At 39.8% G+C, this 17,661-nt stretch overlaps 2 protein-coding genes across 3 annotated transcripts in view; one reads left to right on the top strand and one right to left on the bottom strand.

The window, feature by feature from the left end:
- ern1 (endoplasmic reticulum to nucleus signaling 1) overlaps positions 1–17,661 on the bottom strand; it is a 36,883-nt gene that overhangs the window by 15,661 nt on the left and 3,561 nt on the right. The window contains exons 2-5 of one of the 2 annotated variants that reach the window (XM_062452465.1): positions 14,620–14,740; positions 12,619–12,652; positions 1,006–1,078; positions 754–826 (exon numbers count right to left, since the gene is read on the bottom strand). In XM_062452465.1, the coding sequence (XP_062308449.1) occupies positions 754–826; positions 1,006–1,078; positions 12,619–12,652; positions 14,620–14,740 (301 nt within the window). Of the gene's footprint in view, positions 1–753; positions 827–1,005; positions 1,079–12,092; positions 12,213–12,618; positions 12,653–14,619; positions 14,741–17,661 lie in introns of those variants that run through there. The other variant, XM_062452474.1, reaches the window with a different exon arrangement.
- LOC134037813 (uncharacterized) lies at positions 2,162–6,809 on the top strand. The gene is made up of 8 exons (XM_062483343.1): positions 2,162–2,533; positions 3,550–3,636; positions 3,983–4,122; positions 4,260–4,393; positions 4,812–4,948; positions 5,045–5,138; positions 5,255–5,354; positions 6,108–6,809. The coding sequence occupies exons 4-8, from the start codon at positions 4,271–4,273 to the stop codon at positions 6,383–6,385; spliced, it is 732 nt and encodes a 243-aa protein (XP_062339327.1). The 5' UTR covers positions 2,162–2,533; positions 3,550–3,636; positions 3,983–4,122; positions 4,260–4,270; the 3' UTR covers positions 6,386–6,809.

Genomic DNA, 17,661 nt, shown 5'->3' on the forward strand with positions numbered 1-17,661 from the left:
AACTTCCTAGTTTGTTGGTGAAGGGAGTGGCACTAACAGTGAGTCTGGCTGGCCCTTGGCAAAACCAACGGATTATGAAACAGTGCCTGCTGTGGAGCCAACCACACCCAGAGTGGGATGATGTTAAGGCCTGAGTAGTTCCTCTCTGTGGGCTTTGTTTAGACAGGCGGATGATTGCTGTTGGTTTGGCATTGAGTGACTAGCGTGTTGTGGTGAAAACGAGTACACTGAGCTTTTACACAATAGTATCTTCCTTTGTGCTAGCAATGGCTTCCGTAAAGGAATGCCCTGGATACTACTACACAGATAACGAGTGACTCGATAACGTGTTCAACAGCTTCCAACGGTGTTGAATTCCAAAGAGCTGGGGCTAGGAACGGGATGGAAATATAGTCTACGTCTTCTACTCCGAAGAGATAACATTCATTCAGGAGTCCAGCCTGACACACTGTATTCTACATAAAATGCAAATATTATTTTCTGTGAGTGGTTTTTAAAACTAAAGACTAAATTCTGCATGCATGTCTTTGTGTGTTAAACATTTTTTTGTGTGTAAGTCGAATCGAGTCTGAGATTGTTGGAAGTCTGGTGGTCTTCAAAGAAAAACGAATAACTGCGTGATGTGGAACATTGCAGTTTCACAAGTTGATGTTGCATACCAGGCAGCCCTTTCAGGCAGTATGTGTTATTTAGTGCTTTTTATATGTATGTCTGTGTGTATGTGTGTTACCAGGTGCTTTGTAAAGGTCTTACCCATGTAGAGGATTCCATCAGAGCTTCGACAAGGTGATGCCTGAACCAGCTCCGGTATGGTGAAGGGCAGTTTCTGTCACAATATGGGTAATTAGCACAGACATTTATCACACGCATACACACTCAAAGTTGATGCACAAATTCATGACCTGCTTATCGACTGTGGTAAGGAGATGTAGCACACTTCTAGGTAGAGAGGAAACCGAGTGTTCCTTAGTAACCATTGAGAGTACAGGCTGTTATTCCTCCTACCGTGAGCCCTTCGTTGTTCTTCCCCCCCAGAGAGTACAGGCTGCCATCATTGGGGTCAGGCAGAAATGCTGGTCTGGAGAAAAAATTACAGAGACAAACTCCACTTTTGTGATGGAAATTTGTCTTGGGTTTCTCCAAGGCAACTTTCAAAAAGTGATGTACGTGGTCCAATTATAGATAATACACTTTTTTTGTTTGTTTTAATAAACTAATGCATTGTGCTCATGATCAAATTGGTAACACACACACACACCGATTCCTGGAATTATAGATAGGGCACAGTGCCCGTGATGATGTCGGTGACACAGACGTATTTCTGGAATTATAGCAATGCCCTTGACACAGCTGGTGATGACAGTTCTTCTCAGTGGTTTTAGTACCTATATTTTCTCAGATCACAATTTAAATTTTCTGTCATCTCTGAAGTCAACCTCCACATCTATTCTAGTCAAATTGCCAATGCTTCGTTAGCCTACATTCATGCAAATGATTATATAGCCTTCATTTGTTTGCTGTTTCCTACATTATAAATCGCTTATGTTATGTTGAACAAAATGTACTATATTGGTTCTCTGTTAAATTGTCTTACCACTACAAACATCTAAACATTTAGTTGGGTGTGCTCAAGCCTTCGGCGAGAGCACAACCTTTGTTATCTCACATATATATTTATTGTGAGAATGCTGTTAAGCATTCTCACTATTTTCCTGTTTCTCTTTATTATTGTGAGAATTGTTTTCCTGTTTCTCTTTATTGTGAGAATGCTGTTAAGCATTCTCACTATTGCTTTTCAACTTCTCAGTTCTTCCACCGTTTTTTGGCCTTTAACTCGTTCTGCATACTTTAACCGATTCCTACAACTTTTGTATCAAAACGTTCAGCTCCTTCAGGAGATGATGGCTATGACTTTTGGTATTTCTCACTTTTATACTTTTTAAGACATTAAGGTTTTTGTGCAAATTATTCTCCCATTAAAAGTAATGGTAAATCCTTTCAAATCATTAAAAAGCTTCCTCCTCTTTCAAACGTAACTACTTCAGCTTACTTTCAGCTAGAGACACCATTCAACCTTTAAAATGTTCACAAGACATTCAGCTATTCCCAAATGATTCAGCTTTTTCAAATGTTCAGCCAATTTTGAATTATGACAGTTTGAAATACATTAAAATGTTTGCTCCTTCTTGATTTTTATGAATGAGCAGCAAGCAGAGTGTGCCACTCAGTCTCTCACACAGGTGATTGGTACGTTTACTTGACCATGAGAAACACGATTACTAGCAATTGTCGGTTTATTCCAATAATACACAGTAAAATCCATAGTGTAAAATATGCAGTGTCAAAGTACATTGACTCTTACAGAGTTATTACTACAACAGTTGGAGTAAGATACCGCCCAGTGTTGGTGAAAAAGTACGTTGTTAAAAGACGCAGTGTCAGACGTACTCTGGAAAGCTCCGCCCACCTACGACTCGTCTCAAACGGACCACACATTTTCACGGCGCCATTTTCTTCATGTGGAATGACTGCGGTAAGTTTCTCCTAAGCGACTATACACACATTATTTGGCATTTTAACAGAAGCAGCATTTAAGAATTACTTTATATCGTTGCTAACAGTGCACTCTAGTTGGTTTTAGGTCTTAAAATGTCGAATTTTAAAAAGGCTAACGTTAACATGTTGTGACTGACTTCTGTCCAGTCCATGTGCCAGCAGTATTAAGCTAACGTTAATTAACATTAACTGACGAACATAACGTTCAAACTAGACAATGTCAGCCCGATTTATTGTAAGTTATGTTAATACAACGTGGAGGGGGGATTGTGTACTTCTTGTTAACGTTCAGATATTACAGGAACATAGCAAAGACTAAGGGGAGTTGGCTAAACTAGCTAACGTTAGCTACAGTTAGCTACGTTAGCTTGACTGGCTAACTATGTGCGGGTGGCATGGATTTATTATGTTAACGGCGGGTAGACATTAACCTTGGACACTGCTTAAGCGGTGTGCCTTTATTTTTTTCCTGGATATTATACAAAATGACTTTCGGGTTTCAAAGCAGCAGCAGTACTGTTAAAATACTTAAGCACTATCTTAGCACACACTTATGGTGTAACGTTTAGCTAACATTATTCAATTCAATGTTATTTATATTGTCAAATCATAACAAGTTATCTCAAGACACTTTACAGACAGAGTAGGTCTAGACCACACTCTATAATATACCAAGACCCAACAATTGCAGTAATTGTGCGGGCAAGGCGGTAACATTAATGTTACAAGGATGAAAATCAGACGTTATCCTTTTTAATGTGTTTGACAGTAACTTCAATTTAACTGGCCATTTCTGCAAAAGTGCTGATCATTTCTCAGCACTTTGGTGGCTTGAAACAATATTTTTTCTTATACTCAAGTTGGGCTGTTCTGTTGAAATGCATGAGATTCTTATGTATGTTAAATAGTGACCTGTTTTTATTTGAGGAAATACTGCTAAAATAAGACCATCAACTTTTTAACTGTGAGAAATTGTACTGATACTATTTGCAGGGAGCATGCTGCTTAAAGCTAAACTTGGAGATGTCCAAAAATTTGTCAGAATAACTGAGCCAAATCTGAAAGACTTTTTGATTGCAGGTAAGAATTTGACAATGTTAGTAATAACTGTCTGAATTTAGCTGTTTAAAATTGATATACTGGAATATTCCTAAAATGATGGGACATGTTAAGTTCTCAGGTTTTTGGAACTTGTCCATTTTTGTACGTCTAAATTTCTTCTGTTTTGCCCTTGGTAACTACACTTTAATTGTGGATGCATTGCTTAAGGTATAGTTATGATGCTACAAAAAAAAAACATTTTAATCACTTAATAGTGTTTGTTTAAAACCTATTTTATAGGGTAAGGTAGGTGTACACAGTGAAATTATTATATAAATAATGATTTACTTTTGTTTACACAAGCTTTTATCCCTGTTTTTTCTAGCATTTGCAAGTTTGGTGTCCCAGCTGTAACAGAAGGTGTGAAAGTTGTTGACAGTTCAGGGACTGAATTGGATGATGATGTTTTTGAGGATATTATAAAGGATCCCTCAACTGGGGTGCTAACCATCAAATATGACTCAGGTTTGTTTCAGTTAATTAGACTAATTAATGAATACGTTATTTCTTTGTTTTATGAAGTTCATGGTGTCTATTAAATAAGTGTCTTAGATTATGAGGGAACTATATATAATTCTTTTTCTTCTAAAAATCATGGTTAGAATCTGTCTCCATGGTGGCCTCTTCTGAGCAATCCCAACCATCATCCCTTGATACCTTGGACTCTGAGGATACAGTCATTATTTCAGATAGCCCCTCCAGAAAACGCCAGAGGCTGGATACAGAAGCCAAGCAAGTAAGACAATTATGACATTTTAAATTCTGTTCTTGAATCTGTTCTCAGAGAATTAAAATTACATTAATATACATTGTAAATTACATGGTTTCAAAACATTTTTGAAGTCCTGATTAGGGATGTCCCGATCAAGTTTTTTTAAGCGCCCTATCCGATTAAAAAAAGTATCTGCTGATATTGAGTCCTGATCAGATACTTTTATTTATTTATTGATAATACAGTGCACACTTCGAGTACATTCAAGTTATTGTCGCTGTCTGGAGGAAGTTTCTTACCATTATTGGCTTTTTCATTGGATTTTTGTAGCACTTGCAATCTTTGAGATTGGATTGGGACATCCTCTGACATCATATTAGTTTATTTCCAGTTTATTTGCAGTGGACATAACATGCTGAATTGTTATGCATTTTGTTTTAAGTTGGTGGAATCAGCTCTTACCAACAAACCCGGTGGGGAACGTATAATAAATGAATACAACCGAACCAAGTCCTTGACGGATGAAACAAGACGCAAAATGGTGAACATGCTGGCAGCTGACATGACAGAAAAGAATGGGTAATTTGTTAATAGTCCTTGTGTTCTCAATCTGTAAATCTAAATCTGAATCTAAGTGAATATGACTGCACAATCCTTTCTTCTTCAATTTTGCAGTACATCTCCACCCAGACAGGTGAAAGAAATGTATGCCAAAGGAATAGTGACCTTATTCCCGTACCTCAGTGACCCATTCTCTAAGAATGGCTATGTGAGTTGCACACAGTAATAGTTGTAATGTTAAATGCTATTGGAAGTTTTTGAATCCTACCAGACCATGTTGTTTTCAATGAAGTATCCATTTTTGTTATCCTTTCATCCTTCAAGGAGCATTATTATGATGGCGAGAGTGGAACTGGGTACTTGGCCTGGAGGATTAAAACTATTCAGAGAGGCACCGCCAAAGACAGGCGATCATCATTCGGAGGTAATACTGGAAAATGTATGGAACAAAACAGTTGCTAGATCAATAATTGCATTTGTTGCACTATTTCTCAGATATATAGTATAATGTGTAACTACATCCTTCAATTCTGCTAGCTCCCTCCCTCTTAGCAAATTTAAAGAAAATATGCATCAGAGAAAAGGACTGTGACATAAAGGGGGGTTGCCTCGACACTGACTGGTCGAGGCAACCCCTGGCAAACTGGCCTTGCAAACTTTAGGGTGATTTAAACCAGTAGATGGCATTTTCATACATTTTTCAACCCACAAACTGCAGATTTCATAAATTGTGAAGAAATAATGTCAATATTAACACCAGCATTGATGCAGGGCTCCACACTAACTTTTTGTCTTGGTTGCACTTGTGCGCCTAACTTTTTTATTTAGGTGCACCAGCACAAAATGTAGGTGCACCCAAATTTTTTCCTTGCGTCGCCATTAACGCCACAATTTCAAGGTCACCTTTTTATCACGCTCCATATACATTCATATATATCATGTAACCACCCCCCCCTTTGCTGTCCTCTGCCCCTCAGATGGCCAACACCTGTAATTTGGCCTTCTTCCCATTTGGCCTTGGCTAAACCAGCTTGCCACACTCCCTAGCATCAAACATATCATTCATATCATTTAGTTTACAGCTCAAAAAGTATATTTTACAGTGGAGTACTTCCTTTAAAAGTTAGCCAGGCTACTAAAACTTTTGACATGATTGAAATTTTCCCGTGTTGTGTAGAATCAGCCAAAGGATCAACTGGTGAAGACATGTCTGGAGGACCGACTGTCAGACGAGAATCCCAGTTTGTTCCAGAGACTGCCCTGACTGAAGATGAGTGCAACGAAGCAATCTCACTGATGAAACATTCTGCTGATGCAGACACAATCAAGAAGAAAATGAAACTGACGTTTGTGTATCGCCGCAAAATGATCCTCGACCCCCAGCAGTCAAGCAACATACTGTCTGAGTTTCCACGTTTTAAAGACATCAAAAGCTTGGTAATTATGTTATTTTGAAAATACTATGACAAGTGAATTGTTTTGTAAGACATTGTAGTGATACTAGCTAGCTAAACTAGCACCCAATACAATTGTGTAAAACCCAATGTATTTTGTAAAATCAAAATTATTGCTGTGAAAGATGACTGTGTATTGCTCTGTGGAAAACTGATGGAAACTGTGTTTTGATTACCATTACTATGCCTTTAAGGTCAGGATGCATCCAGACAGGGTTCAAAAGGTGATCAACATTAATGAACTGTGTTACTTTAAACCTTTTGATGTTCAAATGAAGTATGGAACGACAGATTCCTCCTTGTATGTTGTTCCCTATTGCCATTTTATGGAAACCTAAGGTCAATGTTTTAAAAAGGGATTTGTATTCTTAATATATTTTAGCCTGACATAGTTGAGCTGTTAATAAAAATTTGAAATGCATTATTTTGTGGTAAGTTGTGATTTTTACTCACTTAATGGAGTATTTGGTGTAATTTGACACTAAAAAAGTGTAAAATGAATACTGCTGAGATTTATTTCCGTGACACTATACGGTGTTAGAATTTGACTCTATTTGAGCTTGTTTTTCCACTGCAAGATAGTCAATTATCAACACAATAGTGTGTAACATCAACACTTATCAGAGTTATTTTAACCTTGAGTGTCAACTCCATGCAGTGTTAAACTGGACTGGAATCAAACTCAATCAGAGTTGATTTGTTATTTTAGAAGAGTAAATGATTAACTCTTCCAAGGGTAATATTTACACTCTCCAGTGTTATTTAACCTTTAGTGTAAAATTAAAATAACACTATTCAGTGTAAGCGAGTGTTAAATTTTTACTCTATTTAGAGTTAATTTAACTCTAAAATGTTAACACTATGAAAAGAGTCAAATTAACACTAATTCAGGGTGGGACCAAATACACTCAGGAATAGTGTTAAATTTAACTCTTTGAGTGTTACTTTAACACTTCAAAATTTACTGTGTACGATTACTCCGTTTACATGTGTAATTAGTTATGCGATTACTCAATAAACGCGTCTACATGATTCTTTTTTATTAATCGTTGTATGCTCCACGGACAAAACTTGCACCATCATCCTTCTGCAACAAAGTGTCGCCGTGTCTTCCTGTATCGGCTCTACTGCTGTATGTTTCATTCCATCAACACATTGAATCCTACTAAGAAAGCCGAGTAAACGCACTCAATGGTAGGCTACATCTGCTACTGCTATTACTATCCCAACTATAATTTCAGCTGTTAAAACGATAATATTCTTGTTCCGACTAGCTAGCCTACTTCTTCTGTTTAACAGTTCAGCTTTCAGCTTCTCCCGCATTGTAGGCTATTTTAGCTCTTAGCTTTGTTAAGATGATGCAGATGATGCAGTTCAGCTTCCACACTTCCTCTTTTGTGTCACTCACACATTTTTGAAATTCATTTCAGCTTGCGGGTATTTTCTCATTTCTCACTTTTATACTTTTTAAAATATAAAGGTTTTTGTGCAAATTATTCTCCCTTTAAAAGTAATGGTAAATCCTTTCAAATCATTGTTGGAATGCTGCTCCAGCCCCTTTCAAAAATACCTTTCGGTTGCTTTGAAGCTTCAGCTTATAACTTTCTACTAAATTTTCACTATTTTCAGCTTTTTTAGCATGGTCAGCTATCCCCATTCAGGTTTTCAGCATTCTCACTGCTGTTTCGCAGGAACAGCCTTTTCTAGTTATATCAACTTCTTAGTTCTTCCGCCGTTTTTTGGCTTTTAACTCGTTCTGCATACTTTAACCGATTCCTACAACTTTTGTATCAAAACGTTCAGCTCCTTCAGGAGATGATGGCTATGACTTTTGATATTTCTCACTTTTATACTTTTTAAGACATTAAGGTTTTTGTGCAAATTATTCTCCCATTAAAAGTAATGGTAAATCCTTTCAAATCATTAAAAATCTTCCTCCTTATTCAAACGTAACTACTTCAGCATACTTTCAGGTAGAGACACCATTCAACCTTTAAAATGTTCACAAGACATTCAGCTATTCTCAAATGATTCAGCTTTTTCAAATGTTCAGCCAATTTTGAATTATGACAGTTTGAAATACATTAAAATGTTTGCTCCTTCTTGATTTTTATGAATGATCAGCAATCAGAGTGGCACACTCTGCTTGCTGCTCTTTTTCTGATATTCAACTAATTTGTCAAACAAATTCCTCTAACGTTCATATAGTTTAACTTACAGAAACAAGTTATACCTTAAAATGTAGGAAAAATTGTCCTCTTTCAGCCAATGTAACTACTAAAGAGCTCACATTTACAGATTTTCAGCTATGAGCCTTGAAGCGAGAGCAGCCTTTCAAATTCTCTCACTAACTTCAATGGAGAGGTGAGTAAAATCAGTCAGAGAAAGCAAGAAGGAACAAGATTTTGAAACTGCCGATAGAGTCGTATTTCTGACCGCACAGACATATAAAGGACATCTCTGGTTTCGGCAGAGTCTTGGGTCTCGGAAAATATCCTTATATTTTGGATTGGACGTATAGTTTTGCGTCTAGGTCAACTTGTTTGAGGTGTGGATGCTAGGTAAATGTTCGTTTTTCTCTCTGCCTAGCTCGTTAGCTATCACAGCTGCGCCATCACCGTGGCAACCAAACAAACAAGCACCAGGAAAGCAAAAGGAACACGTTTTTGAAACTGCAGGTAGAGTCGTATTTCTGACTGCACAGATATATAAAGAATATCTCTGGTTTCGGCAGAGTCTTGGGTCTCGGAAAATATCCTTATATTTTGGATTGGACGTACAGTTTTGCGTCTAGGTTATCTTGTTTGAGGTGTGGATTCTAGCTACATTTCTCTTATTCTCTGCCCTCAGCGCATTAGCAATCATAGCTGCACCATCACCGTAACGACAGACACGCACCACTCAGTCTCTCACACAGGTGATTGGTACGTTTACTTGACCATGAGAAACACGATTACTAGCAATTGTCGGTTTATGCCAATAATACGATTACTCCGTTTACATGTGTAATTAGTTATGCGATTACTCAATAAACACGTCTACATGATTCTTTTTTATTAATCGTTGTATGCTCCACGGACAAAACTTGCACCATCATCCTTCTGCAACAAAGTGTCGCCGTGTCTTCCTGTATCGGCCCTACTGCTGTATGTTTCATTCCATCAACACATTGAATCCAACTAAGAAAGCCGAGTAAACGCACTCAATGGCAGGCTACATCTGCTACTGCTATTACTATCCCAACTATAATTTCAGCTGTTAAAACGATAATATTCTTGTTCCGACTAGCTAGCCTACTTCTTCTGTTTAACAGTTCAGCTTTCAGCTTCTCCCGCATTGTAGGCTATTTTAGCTTTTAGCTTTGTTAAGATGATGCAGATGATGCAGTTCAGCTTCCACACTGCCTCTTTTGTGTCACTCACACATTTTTGAAATTCATTTCAGCTTGCGGGTATTTTCTCATTTCTCACTTTTATACTTTTTAAAATATAAAGGTTTTTGTGCAAATTATTCTCCCTTTAAAATTAATGGTAAATCCTTTCAAATCATTGTTGGAATGCTGCTCCAGCCCCTTTCAAAAATACCTTTCGGTTGCTTTGAAGCTTCAGCTTATAACTTTCTACTAAATTTTCACTATTTTCAGCTTTTTTAGCATGGTCAGCTATCCCCATTCAGGTTTTCAGCATTCTCACTGCTGTTTCGCAGGAACAGCCTTTTCTAGTTATTATTTATTGTTTATTTTCGCCCCCCTAAAACTCAGTCAATATTTGGCCTACATAGACAACGTAGGTGTCAAAAGTTTCGTCTTGGTAGCGATTGAGTTGCTTGTATTGGAATTTACGTTCCGTTGTATGGTTTAGGCTGAAGTTAAGTTTTTGTGGCGAAAAGTGAAGCTAACGGTGGCTAATTTGCTAGCCACAGTCACTGACGTTACTAACGTCACTACGTCACTAACGTCACGAAAACACGCGTGACTACCTTTGGCAGAACATTCGTTTCGCATCTGTTAACTTGGGGGATAGCTAGGCTAACTATAGCTTTACTGCAAGGCAGCTGCAGAAACGCCACAAGCAAAGAGGCCAGGGTGATAACTATTTACTCATTTTACTTTGTGATATGACACACAATTGTGATGTGTAATATACAGTATAAGCTGATATTATTAAGGAAGTACATCTACTTTCGGAAACAGTAGTCTACTATTTCACTGAAGTATTAGCATCATGACATTAGCCTGTGTTGCCCGGGCAACACATACTACAGTGGTCTATGATGTAGCGTTATCTGTTTTCAATCGTTAAAATAAACATTCCTCACATATACATTTTCGTTGTAGGATTTATTCTGACATTAGTAAACGATTTGTTGGTGAAATTACCATTACCTGTGGTTTCAAACCAGTGTAGCTCACTGCAACGCTGTAGCTTACGCGAGACACACGACAAAAACATCTAACTTACACAGCTGTTTAGGAAGTCAAACGGCGACAGAACATGTTCGGCACTCCCCTTACTTAAATCAAAAGTCTATCTAACTACTAACCTGAACTTCATTGCCACAGCCTAAACGTTGTCAATCTGTTCATGAAAATAATTTATTTCAGCCTAAACCGTACAACGGAACGTTACATCCAATTCAACCAACGCAATCGCTACAGTACCAAGACGAACACAGCAGTAGTCTAGTACTGTACCGTAGTAGTACAATTTACCGGGGCAGCTTCTCCACACAGGGCTATATCGCATTTTGCGTTGTTACTGACAATGATCGCTACCAGTGAGATTTTTATCAATGAGCGATTTTCCACTAAATAAATGTCAAGCTTATTTACGTTTTTGGGGGCATATTTTCGGTTAGCAGATGGTACTGTTTGAATCGCGATTCCATCTTCTACTGCCGGTAACGTCGTAGAATAATCTTCAAAGGGGGTTCTTTATTCATGAATGAATGCAATATGAGTAGGCTAAATGCCTGAAAATATCACGAGAAGGGAAAACTTAAAAGGACGTTTAAGTCTTAGAGATTAGGTCATTTTGTACACCGGTCTGCCAAATTTATTCGTTTTGATTCAACGATGAGGCTGCCTCTTGCAGGGGAAATGAGAAGACATCTATATTTCATTCTACACTTCACTCGTATTTTCAGTTGTAAATGAGCAGCAAAAAAAAATGCTTTTAAATCTATGTAATCTTTATAAATAATAAGTATGCATTTTTATATAAAATACAGAAATATCAGTTGTAAAAATGTCATTAAAAAACGGACCCCTGTCCAACCGACGCAAGCAAGCACACCCTACAATTTCCCCAGAAATTGTACCCTCTCTAGTTCATAACAGAAGTCATTACATGCACAATGGTTGAGCCAGTTGTCATATTTGTAGGCCCAATTCACCATACAGCGCTTGTACATTTGCAATGTGCAAGCAGTTTTGACATCAGTAAACACCTTAATTTATATGACAATTCACAGATCTATACTGAAAGTATCCACTTTATATTGTCGTTCTGTTAGCTAGCCAACCCTTTTGAAAGCAGCTGAATTTCGGTTGTAAATGCGAATTTGCTTCTAAATAACTAAACAGAATTTCCCCATTTTCCTTACTAACCTTAGTTTCATTTCATCGCGAATGCCTTTGTTAATCGCATTAGTGTAATCGTGGTACTGCACTCCGTTGGATTATAAAAAGGACACCTGCAAAATATTACCTTTGCAGAGTGCCCGGTTCTCGAGATACCTATTCGTAGGAAATCCGCTGCAGACCAGAGGACCAATCAGAGGGAAGGGGCTGGGACGTGAAGAGAGCAAGCCAAACTGGCGGCAAGTAATTTTTTTTAAAATTTGATGTTGAAATGCTTATCCAAACAACGTCAAACACTTATTATCCAAAACAAATTTTGTATAATAAAGAGGACACATGCCGAATATGAATTTTGCAGAGTGCCCGGTTCGTGAGCTGATCGTGGGAAACTAAACCCATTCTAAATTTGTACACACACACACACACAGATCTTCCTGGCATTATTAGAGAGATATTCACTTAACCGTTTTTTTCTCTCCATTTTTTTTCTCTTTTTTGTCTCTTTCAAACTATACACAATTTGGTCTCTTTAGACTAGGCATAGTATAACTGCATTTCTGTCATTAAAATAAGGAAGAAGAGTAGAGATATGCATAGTCGGCATCTGGCTTCCTGTAAATGACTCTCACACACACACACAAAATGCTACTCACTCTGCCACATGTGTAGGGACCTGTAGAACAGGATCTGTAAAAGGAAAAAACAGGAAGACGTTTCTGTGAATTGCAAGAACATTTCAAATGACAGCACTTATTGAGCAATTGTGCATAGATGCGCACACAATAGATGCTAACTATTCCAAGAGCCATACAGAGCTCATTTGAATCTCTATCAATCACACGCACAGTACACATGTTACTGCAAGCCTACATACAGTCCTGTATGATACATTGAGTTCTTGTAAATGCCTTTGTTTGTGCTAGTGTAAACCCAATATTAGGCTAGGTTGCATCCTCTTGCTGCTTATGGTAGAGCAGGAACTGATAAGAGGCTAATGCCCCCCCCCCCCAATCTTCCTGATAAAACAAGTTACACACACAAGTTACACACAGTGAGTGTGGAGGAGGCTTCAGTTGACCCCTGATGTCAGGCTGACCCTAGCTGAGGGCCAGACAGACGCCCAGGCCTCAGAGACACGATGCTGCGGTGAACCAACACACGCCGGACGCAGAAGAACATGCACGGCTGACCAGATGGCCCTCCTCTGACAGGAGAATGGCAGTTTGTGTGTGTGTGGGGGGGGATTACATGGAGAAAATAACCTATGATGGCAGGTGTAGCCAGATTCAGTTTCAATATTCAAAGGATATATTGGGATGTTGGGAAAACAACCTTATGTTGGCCCGCAGTGGTTCATGAATTACTGCTGGGTCTGATTCATCCTCATGCATCAATATCGAGCACAGGAACATACAGTACACCACATGGTTCAGGGAGTAAAACAAACATTTGTTAAGAGGCATGCCTCCAACTCCATTCACTTGACATCAGCGGCCGTTTTTCTCAGCAAAGTGCTCTAGAGCCAAAATACAAACCCTCTGAAGTATAAATAACAAGGTATAACAACAACAACCATATCTGTGTGTTTGTCTGGGTGACTAGGGTCACAAGGAGGAGTCTCCGGTATGGACCTGAACATCACAGTTGGGGTTTAAAGGAGGGTGCTGGGCTGAGCTGGCTGGTTGGTTATGCTGCCGGCTCTGAGGCCTTTGGGCGCGCACACACACACACACACACACACAAAGTGTGGGCCACCCAGGCTCAAGTTCAACAGGTGTTTCAGGAAAGCTCAGGGCGTTGGTAGAAGCAACCACACTCACCTGTGTCAGTGATGCTGACTGACTACTAGGTGTAACTTGAGAAGAACTACACATTTTTATTCTTTCCAATTTCAGCTCAAACAATTCCGTCTGGCGAGGATATCAAGATGTTCTGTGAACCTTGCTGGCACACATGACTTAGGATATGTTCTGCATCAACATGCTAATTGTGCTAACACATCTAAGTAATCTAAAGACTAGATGTTTGAATGTGAGTGTAGGTACAATCATCACAGAGTAATTCACCCTTGCCCACAGTGACCTTGACTACAACGAGGCTATATCTGCTCCACTCTCTCTGTTAATGATTACCAGCTGAACAAGCAGAAGACAACTGCATTTAACTCAGGTGCCAGCAAAGGGCATGAGGGGGAAACATCCATTTGAACACCTTTCACACAGTCGACAACAGCCAGTTCTACAACCTCTCCTTACTAATTGGGACACTTTACGTTAAACCAAATGCCGTTTGTTATTCTGACAGCCTGTTGCTCAACCAGACTTCCTATGTGCTCCACCTCAACACTTGTATTAGCCAAATGTTAGGATGCTCTGCTTCTCTACAAACCCCACCTCCCGTCTCCACTTTGAGCATTTGTTGTGTAAAGATATCTCATCACAATGTCTCGGTTATAAATCAGGTTGCCTCTGCTTGACAATAGGCAAACACTTAAAATATCTTCCCTTTCAAAAAGCTAGTGGGGTTCCATTGTGGGTCCTGGGGCACACCACAAAGAGGCTTTTGTTTTGTAGGCGTAACCTGAACGTTAGCTAGAAAGAAACACACTAACGAACAAGTGAATTGTACAGTAGAGCTCTCTCCCTCTCTCTTACCTTCTTTCAACGTCCATTTGATAGAGCCAGATCTCTTGCTCACGGCGTGCAGGTTTCCATCCAGGGTTGACACAAACAGCAGACTTTCAGGAAGGGATACGGTGCTGCCTTGGCAAAAACCCTGCACGAAATACACAAACTTATGCGCCAAGTCACACAGGAGGCCTTATCTAACTGTACAGGTTTCTGCATGTAAAATGGACTGATTAGCAATGAATTAATATTTTTTTAGCATTCATAAAACCAAAGGAGGTAGGGGTTGAGATCCAATGCGTCCTCATGCATGTGCAATAGGAATGAACTCACGCCACTAATTAACAAAATGAATTACAGATCACAGTCGCCATTTCCCCCCCCCCATTAGGTTTTGGCTAACCATCCAGCTAACAAACTCATTTCACATTCCTTCTATTCTATGAGGCCATTTGGTGACATAGCCCAAGATCCATAAAAGAGATAAAGACCATAGGCGATGAACATGTGCTCTTCTTCCTCAGCAGGTTATATTGCACCAGGAATGCCTTCTACCAGAGAATAGTCGCCCCCCAGAAGGGGGGGGGGGGGATGGGGATGGGGATGGGTAGCCTAGAGAGGTTTACCCTACTCTTACTACCAATCACAGCCCACCCCCCCCCCCCTTTCTCTCTTTGAACAAGCCCCAAATGATTGTTTTATGAAGTAAATACTTTAGGGCAAACAAGCAGTCAAATGAGCTACCTGCAGGCATGAAACCATTCCAGGAGTTGAAACAGCAAGTCTCAGATAAGAGTGGGGACTAGGGGAGATAAGGGGGTCACAAAGCGTGCAAGGCACAACACGTGCACTTTCCACACTTTTACACTGCCTCATTCCTGATAAAGTGTGTCTGGTTTAAGCGTGGACGTGGCCAGGGAGAGAAGGGAGACACGTGGTTGAGGCTCCCTCCAGACTCTTCCCACTTGAGCAGACAGACACAGGCCCACATGGGCAGGCTTGGACTGGGCTCAGCAGTCTGAAGAACTCAACAGGGAGGAAGGGAGTGGACACACACTGGGTGGACTGTCTCTGATACAGTCGACTGAGGGAAAGAAGGAGGGAGAGGCAGAGAAAAAGAGAGCAAGAAAGAGGTGAGCATGACAAAGAAGGTATAAACAGTTAAAAAGGGAGATCAGACAGCAGCAGACTAACAATCAACTTTCCTGCAAGAACAGGCTTGGGCTAGCTGGAAGTGAAGTGTATGCACTATTTTAAAAAAAACACATTAACCTGATAACCCAAACTCTGGTTTTCATCTTGCTCTTGGCACACAATAATACAAGAGGAAGTGACATAGCAGAGTGCTTACACTAAACGCTAAACCATTTATACACATAGCTATATAGCACTGGTATCAATGGCAGCACTGCAGCCTATTCCCAAAAATACCTCAGGGTACTGAATATAGCCCCTGTTGTTTGAGGCATATCACCAACCGCCAATTACTAAGAGGCTCTTCTCTCTGCACTCAGCCAATTACCAGGGGCTCAAGGTGGTAGAGTAAAGTGCTATTGAGACATAAAAAGCCCCCCAGACCCAGCCAGTCAGGCCTGAGCGCATGGCATGCAGAACAAACAGAGCACAGTTCAGTGTACGACCTGGCCTTAGCTGAATCAGTGGGCCGTCTTGCAACGGCCCACTACACAGCACATTTCAGCATGTTAATTTAACACTTGGAGTGTTCATTTTACTTGTTGAGTGTTTATACAAGGCTACTCTCTGAGATGGATCTTAACACTCCTGGTGTTAACACTTTGATTAGCTGTGTATACATTTGATGCTTTTTTTGTGTGTTTTAATAAATAAATAAACTGCAATGCCAAATCACGTGAAAATAATTTACATGGGTTGAATAAGGAACTTCCAATCTGACAAGCAAAAATATTTTTTTGTCCAGCGCAATGAAAAGTAAGTGTCTGTCCCTTCGTGTTGGCTCAGTTCCCATACTCTAACCTTACAGTACACAACGTGTGAGAGCTTGAGTCAATACTGTACACCTGTGGCAGTTCCTACAAAGCAGCACTGACTACACGTGTACCACAGGACATGACAAGTTAGAAAAAACATCAACAAGTCAACTTACAGTTGATTCACCCTCCATAACCTCCATTACACTCAGTTTCACAAGCAAAAACAACATCTGCTGCAAGAGAAACATGATTATTGAAATAGCAGCACCCTTAGACCCGACCCCATAACTCTCATACATCTGTCAGATGTGTCGCACGGCTATGCTGGTGGATTGAAAAGTGGAAGAAAAAAACAAAAACCAAGGAAAATAGGAGTCCTTCCTTAAATTTCAATGTTAAACAGCTTTTAAACATGGAAAGTCCGACATTGCAAAAGCTTGTTACATAATGCACAAGAACAGGGCGAAACCAAATTCTTGGCAGGTTCGGGCTCTCTGTCTCACTCCAATGAGGCCAGACGGCAGCTAAAAGGGACAGCCTATAAAACGTGCCCATTCGTCCCAGTAGAGACTGTCTCTTCACCCTCCTACGCCCCTAATATCAGTGCCAGAAGTTTTCAAGCACGTGCAATTGGTAGGTTCCCACCATCTGTCAATAGTAATAGACACTTCTCAGGGAACACAAAGAGGCAAACACAAGCATCTTTTTCAGGGTAATGTGACGCTTCTGATGCTTAGAGCCTAAGTTCTCACGACAGACACTTTTCTTGCACTGGTTTGTGCCAGTGCTTACTGGAACATCAATAGGTCCCCACCAACCTACACCTGCTGCAAAATAGTCATATTGAGCATGTCTGATAACCTGCTGTAGGTCCTACAAAAATAATGTAGCAAAAACATTATCTGATGCAACTACTATGAGAACAGAAACCAGAACTGTGAGCTGCTTCCGGATGTCAGTGCAACTGAATCTTGCAGAAGGCTGCTAGCTCCATCATGAACTCAATGCATAAGGGATTAATATAAATTAAGTTTTTGTGCGATATATGACTTAATTTAGACTGATAGAAAACAGTTGAGAGGACCAGGACAGAGAACTCTTATGAACCTGTAGCCGA

Source organism: Osmerus eperlanus, chromosome 2, assembly GCF_963692335.1.
Source record: "Osmerus eperlanus chromosome 2, fOsmEpe2.1, whole genome shotgun sequence".
Taxonomy (NCBI): Eukaryota; Metazoa; Chordata; class Actinopteri; order Osmeriformes; family Osmeridae; genus Osmerus; species Osmerus eperlanus.